At 40.6% G+C, this 11,421-nt stretch overlaps 1 protein-coding gene across 1 annotated transcript in view; it reads right to left on the bottom strand.

The window, feature by feature from the left end:
- Window positions 1-1,406: 1,406 nt before the first annotated feature.
- Window positions 1,407-11,421, bottom strand: part of LOC111967160 (uncharacterized) — a 35,143-nt gene continuing 25,128 nt past the window's right edge. The window contains exon 6 of the mRNA XM_023992023.2: window positions 1,407-3,794. Within this exon, the coding sequence (XP_023847791.1) occupies window positions 1,407-3,794 (2,388 nt within the window). The remainder of the gene's footprint in view (window positions 3,795-11,421) is intronic.

Below are 11,421 nucleotides of genomic sequence, written 5' to 3'. Positions count from 1 at the left end.
GTTTCCTCCATAGACAGGAATGATGAAAGTGTCTTTGCCACCACACCCCTCCACATAGCTTTTTTGAGGTCCCAAATAGAACACGTCATCACCATTTTTTCCATAAAGCTTATAGTAATAGCTCAACATGACTTCAATGCCATGGTCGTCATCTGCCTTCTGAACGGCAAAAAATTATTGCTTCATTGTTTCCCCAATATGTTCCAAATCTTGTGTCTGACAAAGCCTCATAACCAGAAACGACAGACCTAGAGCCAACTTTTATGAATAGGAGTATTTTTATATCTATGTTTTGTAAGTTAATCTATGTGATTCTCCAATGCCTAGAACAATGTCTTTAGTTCCAGTGTGTGTCAATAGTCCAACACCTTTTCCCCAAGTTTTCGTCACTGGATACAAAATAATCCATGCAGAAGTCAGATGGTCCCTGGTCTGAGAGACAAAAAGTGATACTCCCTCCATTCCAAGAATCCTCACCAGCTTTGAAATCAATGGCCTTTCTCCCATCCTGTACCTCTGTAAAAGTATAGTACTTTTGGTGGTCTGAAATTTGTTGAACAAGCCTTCGTCCTCCTCAATCTCACGATAAGGTGGTATAAAAAGCTTGCCACATCAAGGATAAAGTGTAAAAGTCCTTCCCAAAGCCAACAAAGAATGCTCTTATTTTTGCCAAAACTCCAGCATTTGGTGGTAAATAATGAGTTCAGTCTGAATCAAGATATACATCATCAAAGATCATTCGTATGGTATTTAGTGCCAGGTTGATTGGCACAATAAATGGCGCCAGTTCTGGTTGAACGATTTCAAGAACATCCAAAGCAACTATTGCAGCATCGGAGATGGCATCAATATACCCCAATGCATCTTTTCTTAAAGTCTTCACAATATTATAAATTCCAAAACCAATCCCTATGACTGGCATAACTACCAGGCACGTTTCACCACAGGGCTTTTGATTAATGTTACCATGGCTCTCATTGCCTTGCGCTCTAAAAGCTGGGGAACTTGTTTTCCAACTGCAGCCAAGGTCATTCCTGTGACTCCATGTACAGTCTGTAACGTGCTATTGTACCATGTTCAATGTCTCCCTCTTCAAAAGCACGGACAGCTCCTTGCATCCCAACATGAGTCCACATGCTCCAATTGCCATCCCTGTTGCTCTAGGTGCTTCGAGACCTGGTGAGAATGGGTGCCCTCTGGAATCTCCAGGCCATGAACTGTCTCCATGTTTTTCCAATTTTGTCTGTTGTATAGTTGTCCCTCTGGATGCAACACTACCTTAAATTCAATTGGTTCCAGGAGATTTTCTTCGATGTAAGCTGGCATCGAAATTGTCCATCCTCCAGCCTAATACTGCCTTCTTTGACATGTAGTCCCTCCGAGTCCAGCCTTCACCAATTCTCTCCTCAACTGATTTGAATCTGTTCACAAACATAGAGAGACTGGTAATATGAAGAGAGCTTGAGTGAATGCTCTACTTCTGAAGCGGAATGTAGATCTTTCAATGTCACAGAGCCATCATGGGCCCCACCCAAAAGTCCAGTGACCTCATTTAGGGTTGGTTGGTTGACAATTTCATTTAAGAAATGATTATAATCCTTTATGAATGAACTTTTTGAAATCTCATTCACTAGTGCATACTCATTTGCAAGATTGAAGATCTCATCTGCTACCTTGTTGTTATCCATTTTTTTCCATTTCCACCATTCTTCAAACACATTATTCTCTTTTTCTGTAAGGTCCATAAGATGCTTTTTTAATTCCTCTGGGATCTTACGTTTATTTTTTRATYTGTTTTTTAATTTGCTRGAATCTATGTCTGAGGACGAACCGCAAAATCCTCGCCTACTTGGATCCACCCAAGAGCCACCTGTTGCCATTGGATGATTCTCCATGAGAAAACTCAAACCTTTCTCTTTGACATTATTGTCTGTGCTGTGGGCCATATCTAAGGCCATCAGGACAAGAGGAAATGTACGGAAATTTCTGGAGGACTCTGATATTATTGATGCCAAGAAATATGTTCTGTACCATGCCTCCTTCATCATACCTTGTGAGCCTTTATTAATGTATTCCCCTTGAAGAGTTTCTTTCACAAAATTAGGATAACTTYCTTTGCCATCTCCTATATTTTCATGGATGGCTGGATAATGTTCTTTGCCAATCTGTGCCTCAACACAACTTTTTATCTCATCTATTCTGTTTTGATTTCCCTTTTCATTGTTGCCAAGCTTTTTCCCAACTGGAWACACATATAAAGWTTGGKGGTTTATCTCATAAATCCAGTCATKTAACATCAGGTAGGTGGTCTTATCTTCTCCAAGCTTTGCATTGTGATGGATCACACTTAGGATATCCTCACCTGACTTCATTTCATAGCAGTTATCAAGAATACCTTTAATGACATTCTTATCTTCAATCCATTTTTTCTCCTTTATTGTATTTTTTCCATTTATCAYTTGCCTCTCAATATTGCATATCAGAAACTCTTCATTGTCCAAATTTGTCTGTAACYTTTTKGAATTYTYATCACTTTTCATTGGTTGAAAAATTGCCCAGGTTAAGGCTTCAAGTTCATCAGTATATTTTCTACGTGCATAAGATTCAACAAATCTCTTTGGATTGTCTGGCCATGTGYCTCTGTATTTTTKTAAACGTTCTTGAACAGAAGTTTYCCCTAGAAAGTTTCTCTCATTTGAAAAAATCCCATCCCCYCTGTTGCYGAACTGTTCTCTAGTGACAACATTTCCRTCTCTGTCTAACATTGCCACCACTTTCTTGCTGTCATCCTTATGTCTTGTTTCCAATCCAGTGGGGGTTATTTCTACAGTTATCTTCTCCCCAGAGTGGCTGACTTGAAGCAAAGAACTCCTCAGGTGTAGTTCTGTCTCAATAGACCTGGTGTGGAGCTCCTTCAACAGGGTGTTCTTGAAGGCTTCATCGGACCCAACTTCACAGGCCACCACACTTGTGGTTTTAATATGGTCACTAGTCCTGGCAGTACGTCCAATGATGTCAGCCACGTCTTYGGCTTTGTACCCTCCAASYCTCATCTCTCCTTYRCTGTCTCTKCTCCCATGGCCTACAAGGACCAGTCTGCTCTCTTCTGACAGTGGCACCGGGTCGCCTTTGATCAGTTTAGGCTGTTGGTTTTCCAGGATGTACASAGAGGTCACAGTGGGATGTTTCTCATATAGAAATTTAGCAGCTTCCCGAACAATGGGGTTATCTTCTAGTATTAGGATGTGCTGTTTATCATACTGTGTGGTGTGATCAATGGGTCTCTTTGGAGCATGGTACTCARCTGCAGTGTCGGTGTGATCCATGATTTGGTAGGTGAGAAGATCTTCCGGGCTGGWAGTTTCCAAGACAGCATTATTGTCATGATACTTAAAAACCCTCATGAAGTCATTATGAAATGAAGAAGTGGTATTGATGTCAAGGGAGAAAACGGATGCTGCTCTCAATGATGGTGTCAACATTAGATTTGCTAGTGAGGAACCAGAGTAACCGGACAGAGTATGTCCATCCTCTGAGGCAGTACCAAATATCTTCACAACTATGCGACTGTTAACGGTTGGGAGACATGAATCATTGTATATACAAGCATCACTGACCATTACTGAATAATGAGGATCTATGCTGTACTCCTGTTCTACTCGCTGACGAGTCCACTCTTCCTTGTCCATTATAAGGAGAAGTTTGTTGCTGTAGGTGTAAGACATTTCAGAAGCAGACAGCAGCAAATCTTGGATCTTTTGTCCATCAATTTCTTCCAGAAACCTTTCAAAATCCTGAAAGAAAAACATAAAAAAACAGATCAAGTATGAATGGAATTTTACCACTCTAAAATGCATAGACAGAGCAAGGATTGACCATCCATGGATGCGAGGACTGATAAAAATGTGTGTTTTAAACATGTTTTGAATTTACATTGGGGTCCAAAATGATTGACACCCTTGATAGGTAGCCTAGCGATTAAGAGCGTTGGGCCAGTAACCGAAAGGTCGTTGGTTTGAATCCCTGAGCCGACTAGGTGAAAAATCTGTGCCTTGAGCAAGGCACTTAACCCTAATTACTCCTGTAAGTTGCTCTGGATAAGAGTGTCTGCTAAAGTTTCAGATTATTTTGTGCCCAATAGAAATTAATGTAAATACTGTATTGTGTCATTTTGGAGACACTTTTATTGTAAATAAGAATTGAATATTATTTCTAAACACTTCTACATTAATGTAGTAATGTGGATGCTACCATGATTACAGATAATCCTGAATGAATCATGACATGCTAATGGTGAGAGGTTAGCATGTCATGGGGGCATGTCATGGGGGTATGATCTTTGACTCTCTATAACTTTCTCATTCATCATTGTTCACGATTCAATCAGGATTATCAGTTTTTGCTCATCTTTATCAAGGTTGTCAATAATTTTGGACCCTATGGTTTACAATTGCATTGTTTACAAACAATGGAGTACAGCCAGGCTGAGCATGATTATATTTTGGTTTCTGATGGGGTACGACAATTGAACTAAATTCATGATTTATAAGTTATATTCTTCAATAATCAATCGATGTTATCTATATTATAATACCGTAAGCCTCTCAGATGTGGGAGGATCTCCTCCTACAATTTGGCACCGATTTTCTTAGTACCTCTTTCATGTTATTGTCAAAACCTATTTTTGGGAATGGCATTGTTGCCAGGTGGAAATAGTACTGTCATAATGCATTTGATGTAAGTATTTCTAGGCCAATTTTTAATCTGTAGAATGACAACATTACCCATAATGCTCATTGAATGGACATTCAAAATTACAATGGCATTAATGCATCACATTTGCTAGCTATTTTTGACAAATTTTGCTAACTAATGACATCTTTTCCAAGTACATTTGATGACATGATAATGCTGGCAAAGTTGTTTCCTACTAATTATTAGATTACTTTAGCAACGTCATCGTATTTCCAGGCACTATAGTGTAATTAGACTAAACAGTATTTAGCCTCAGTCCAGAATGATTGGGCTTACCACTGCTTTCGGCACCTCTATGGCGCCACCGATAGAGGGCTGAGAACGTTCCTAATGCCTCATGCAAACTAACGGCATGACGCGACCGAGTGACGGAGTTGCAACCTATGAATATTAATCAAGCAATAGAACCCATTTTGGTTCTATATGAAACCTTTTTTTTCTAAGAGTGCATGGAACGGTGGAGATCGCATGGCATTTCTCAAATCCTTTAAAATAATGCTGTCAAATTAAGTACATATTGAGTCAAACGGCCCTAAAACATGAACAGGTAGATTAGTCCGCCCACACTGGAGAGGTGAATTACACTGCCACTCCCAGCTTGGATGTTGTCGCATCGGTGTGACCTGCACAAAGTTCTATTTTTGGGGAGACTAAAACCATAATTTGGTCAAACAATAGCCTAAAGAACAATAATATCCTGATTCCTCCATGAAAGTGTTTAACTTGCCCATGTTTCTCAAAGTAGCCTAGATGGAGAGGAACAGAAAAATGCCTTCTGATTGCGCAACATTTTAAAATAAAATGGTGCAAAAAAACAGTACTGTTGTGACTGTTGGAGAGAGGATGGTCTCAGCTTTCTGTAGTTACGACATTTATTCCCAACTCTCAAAAACTCAAATATACTGACTAATTTAAAAAACTACTTTATGGATTTTTTTACATTTTTTAAAATTATATTTATTAATGAGATTATTAATAAACAATGGAGTTATGTGACATATGCAGCTATTGAAAATATATAGGAATGTCTGTTCAATCCAAACTTACAAATCAAATCAAATTGTATTAGTCACATGCGCCGAGTACAACAGGTATTTCACCTTACAGTGAAATGCTTACTTATGAGCCCCTAACCAACAATGCAGTTAAAAGAAATATGGATAACAATAAGAAATAAAAGTAATTAAAGAGCAGCAGTAAAATAACAATAGCGAGACTATATACAGGGGGGTACTGGTACAGAGTCAATGTGCGGGGGCACCGGTTAGGTGAGGTAATATGTACATGTTGGTAGAGTTATTAAGGTGACTATGCATACAGTTGAAACCTGAAGTTTACGTACACTTAGGTTGGAGTCATTAAAACTTGTTTTTCAACCACTCCACAAATTTCTTGTAAACAAACTATAGTTTTGGCAAGTCGGTTAGGACATCTACTTTGTGCAATTGTTTAGAGACAGATTATTTCACTTATAATTGACTGTATCACAATTACAGTGGGTCAGAAGTTTACATACACTAAGTTGAATGTGCCTTTAAACAGCTTAGAACATTTCAGAAAATGATGTCATGGCTTTAGAAGCTTCTAGTAGGCTAATTGACATAATTTGAGTCAATTGGAGGTGTACCTGTGGATGTATTTCAAGGCCTACCTTCAAACTCAATGCCTCAAACGCCTGAACGTGCCACGTTCATCTGTACAAACAATAGTACGCAAGTATAAACACCATGAGACCACGCAGCTGTCATACCGCTCAGGAAGGAGACACGCTCTGTCTCCTAGTGATGAACGTACTTTGGTGTGAAAAGTGCAAATCTATCCCAGAACAACAGCAAAGGACCTTGTGAAGATGCTGGAGGAAACAGGTACAAAAGTATCTATATCCACAGTAAAATGAGTCCTATATCGACATAACCTGAAAGGCTGCTCAGCAAGGAAGAAGCCACTGCTCCAAAACCGCCATAAAAAAGCCAGACTACAGTTTGCAACTGCACATGGGGACAAAGATCGTACTTTTTGGAGGGAAAAGGGGGAGGCTTGCAAGCCAAAGAACACCATCACAACCCTGAAGCACAGGGGTGGCAGCATTATGTTGTGGGGGTGCTTTGCTGCAGGAGGGACTGGTGCACTTCACAAAATAGATGGCATCATGAGAAAGGAATATTGTGGATATATTGAAGCAACATCTCAAGACATCAGTCAGGAAGTTAAAGCTTGGTCGCAAATGGTTCTTCCAAATGGACAATGACCCCAAGCATACTTCCAAAGTTGTGGAAAAATGGCTTAAGGACAACAAAGTCAAGGTGCTTCTAGTTCCGACCATTAAGTAATATCTAACAAGTAATCTTACCTAACAATTTCACAACAACTACCTTATACACACAAGTGTAAAGGAATGAAAAAGACTATGTACATGAAAATATATGAATGAGTGATGGCCGAACGGCATAGGCAAGATGCAGTAGATGGTATAGAGTACAGTATATACATATGAGATGAGTAATGTAGGGTATGTAATGAGGGCAGGTAGTTTGCCCCCGGTGATGCGATGTGCAGACCTCACTACCCTCTGGAGAGCCTTACGGTTATGGGCGGAGCAGTTGCCGTACCAGGCGGTGATACAGCCCGACAGGATGCTCTCGATTGTGCATCTGTAGAAGTTTGTGAGTGCTTTTGGTGACAAGCCGAATTTCTTCAGCCTCCTGAGGTTGAAGAGGCGCTACTGCGCCTTCTCACCACGCTGTCTGTGTGGGTGGACCATTTCAGATAGTCCGTGATGTGTACGCCGAGGAACTTAAAACTTTCCATTTCTCCACTACTGTCCCGTCAATGTGGATAGGGGGCTGCTCCCTCTTCTGTTTCCTGAAGTCCACGATCATCTCCTTTGTTTTGTTGACGTTGAGTGTGAGGTTATTTTCCTGACACCACACTCCGAGGGCCCTCACCTTCTCCCTGTAGGCCGTCTCGTCGTTGTTGGTAATCAAGCCTACCACTGTAGTCGTCTGCAAACTTGATGATTGAGTTGGAGCGTGCATGGCCACGCAGTTTTGTGGGTGAACAGGGAGTACAGGAGAGGGCTGAAAACGCACCCTTGTGGGGCCCCAGTGTTGAGGATCAGCGGGGTGGAGATGTTGTTACCTACCCTCACCACCTGGGGGCGGCCCGTCAGGAAGTCCAGGACCCAGTTGCACAGGGCGGGGTCGAGACCCAGGGTCTGGGGTCAGGGTCGTCTTGTCCAGATGCGTTAGTGATCTGTAAGATAGTCAGTTTTACGAGGGTATGTTWGGCAGCATAAGTGAAGGAGACTTTGTTGTGAAATAGGAAGCCGATTCTATATTTAATTTTGGATTGGAGATGCTTAATGTGAGTCTGGAAGGAGAATTTACAGTCTAACCAGACACCTAGGTATTTGTAGTTGTCCACATATTCTAAGTCAGAACCGTCCAGAGTAGTGATGCTAGTCGGGCGGGAGGGTGCGGGCAGAAATCGGTTCAAGAGCATGCATTTAGTTTTACTAGTATTTAAAAGCAGTTGGAGGCCACGGAAGGAGTGTTGTATGGCTTTGAAGCTCGTTTGGAGGTTTGTTAGCACAATGTCCAAAGAAGGGCCAGATGTATACAGAATGGTGTCGTCTGCGTAGAGGTGGATCAGAGAGTCACCAGCAGCAAGATCGACATCATTGATATAKACAGAGAAAAGAGTCGGCCCGAGAATTGAACCCTGTGGCACCCCAATAGAGACTGCCAGAGGTCCGGACAACAGGCCCTCCGATTTGACACACTGAACACTATCTGAGAAGTAGTTGGTGAACCAGGCGAGGCAGTTATTTGAGAAACCAAGGCTATTGAGTCTGCCGATAAGAATGAGGTGATTGACTGGGTCGAAAGCCTTGGCCAGGTCGATGAAGACGGCTGCACAATACTGTATTTTATTGATGGCGGTTATGATATCGTTTAGGACCTTGAGCGTTGCTGAGGTGCACCCATGACCAGCTCGGAAACCAGATTGCATWKTGGAGAAGGTACGGTGGRATTCAAAATGGTCGGCGATCTGTTTGTTAACTTGGCTTTCGAATATTTTAGAAAGGCAGGGCAGGATGGATATAGGTCTATAACAGTTTGGGTCTAGAGTGTCTCCCCCTTTGAAGAGGGGGATGACCGCGGCAGCTTTCCAACCTTTGGGGATCTCAGACGATAGGAAAGAGAGGTTGAACAGGCTAGTAATAGGAAACCCTACCTCTTCAAACAGCATCTTAAGTAATAATCCTCCTCACCTCGACCCCCCGCCCCCCAAATGAAATAATAAAAGTATTTCCTGCACTTGACCCCCCTTCTAGCTCTGACTACTGATAGCTACAATATTGAGGGAAAAAATTACTTTCATTWAAAAAGATTCAGCTAATATGTAAAATGAGCAGAACTGCATGAAATGTTTAGAAAAGGCCCTTTTTTTCTCGGACCTGCAAATATGATGATCGATTCATGCAATGATTTTACTATAAAGGACATCTTTCCACCCCTACTGTTGTCAACAGTGGTCTGCAAACCAACAACTTTCTTGCCCGCAGCCCTGTGCGCAATCAAAATTGCTGCACTGCCATGTAATGCTTACAGAACGATTAACAGTTTCTAAAACTGCATATCTAAGGCTCTGGCCTGTCCAAGAAGTGAGGGTAAACGGTAGATATGTTCTCTGCTCTATCTACTTTGTTTTAATTATTAATTTGGGGTATAGGGAAGGGTCACTTATTTTGTTTTTTAAGCATTCAGTGAGGGTTAGGTCAAATATATTTAGCTGAAGCGAGGGCCAACCGTTTCTAGGGAGTTTTTCCTAGCCACCGTGCTTCTACACTGCATTGCTTGCTGTTTGTTTAGGCTGGGTTTCTGTACAGCACTTTGAGATATCAAATGATGTACGAAGGGCTATATAAATAAATTTGATTTGATATCAAGCCACTGTATTAAGTCCTGTTGTCCCTTTCCCTTATGAAAAAATAATTCAGTCAGAGTGCATTATAACTGCATTACACTGCAGTATAACTGCAGTTAGATTGCACGTTAACAGCAGTATGCTGCAAATACTGCGTCTAAAATAACAATATTTTATATTATTGTCCAAAATATTACTGTCATGATGGTCCTGACAGTGGATCAAAGGACATTTCTCTCTCCCACAGGAGAGGGAGGGGGAAGGGGAAGAAGTTCCCCAGTTTTTATGACTTAACAACCAGTCGTAAATTCCTTGCAGAGACTTTCTCTTCCTGGCCATGCAGTATTGGGAGAGAGGATTTACCTCATGGGAACAAACAATTTTTCCCCGCCAAAACTCCAACATCCAAAAGTGGATAATGAAAGAATAATTCTAACATAAAGAATGTGGGAATGGTAGGTGAAACAATCATGTCAAATTCAATGTTATTTTGTGATGTTATTAAAGAAGGTAGAAACAACATAACTATCTCTGAGGGTGTACACTCTCTGGTTGTCAGGTTTGCATCTGAATGTTGTACAAAATGAATGATTAAGTGTAAGAATACTTTTGAAAAAATAATAAATGTGATTTTAGCTTTTTAATGAGATAATGGTTTTCATGTATGTTGCACAGTAACTAAGCCACGCCCCTAATGAGGTCAGAAGAGCGGGTCAGTGTGCTGGAACCGCCTTTCCCGACCAAGAGTGCTAAAATGAGCCAAAGTTACAGCGCGAGCTGAGTATGGCAAAATGGTTAAACTCTGAAAGTATTGATCACGACAGAAGAAGCAAATCCTAGACAGTAGCCTTTATCAGTCTGCAGCTGAAAATGTGCGTAGTCCAGAACGAGAACAGCGACAACCGCTGAAGTATCCATTCTAACAGATCAACTCTACGAACTAACCACCACTATGACCAGAAAAACTCTACCAAGGACATGGTGATCTCTGGTGGATGAACCAGAGTCGTACAACCAACCAAATAAACTACAAAGGATTTCGAATCAAGGACAGCTCAATGTAAATATACTGTATATATATATAAATTATAACATTGTATTTTCAAATGAGCAGTTATTAGGTTGCTAAGTATTTGAATTTCTGTGAGCGTAGCTTACCAAGTCCGATAGAGGATTTCCTTTGTCTCTTCCTCCCCTCTCTGAATCCATCGTGTTATAACCAAACTGTCCTGTTTTGTTAGTCCTCTAGAGACTGTATTTACTGTATAATATTATGTGTTTTATGTATTCTGTAATTGTTTAATTAGTTGTAAATAAATAATTGGGCCAATTTGTGTATTCCTGATTCATCAATAAAGTTAGGGCTCGTGCAGATACCAAGGAATTATGGCGTTCAGAATGACTGACGAGGTAATAAGATATTAATAAGTGACTGTTATCACAGATAAGAAAATATCTTATGAGTTTAATCGCGGGAGATAGTAACTCTTTAAACAAATGTTCCTGTTGTGCCCAGCTTACTGATTAGTTAATTGTTACAGGATTCATTTAATCACACTAATCGATTAAACATAGTTAATTGATTTTATAAAATAACCGTCATCACATTAATGATGACTGCAGTTACCGCACTTTTACTGCAGTTTCAAAACTGCAATCTTTTTTGTAAGGGTTTGAAAAATGTCTGCCATCAAAATTAGCACATTTTATGGAAATTTGAAAAAAGTGTTTAATGAA

This window comes from Salvelinus sp. IW2-2015, linkage group LG8 (genome assembly GCF_002910315.2).
Source record: "Salvelinus sp. IW2-2015 linkage group LG8, ASM291031v2, whole genome shotgun sequence".
NCBI classification, from domain to species: domain Eukaryota; kingdom Metazoa; phylum Chordata; class Actinopteri; order Salmoniformes; family Salmonidae; genus Salvelinus; species Salvelinus sp. IW2-2015.
The sequence above is the reverse complement of the archived record's forward strand: the minus strand, read 5'-3'. Positions and strand labels throughout refer to the sequence as shown.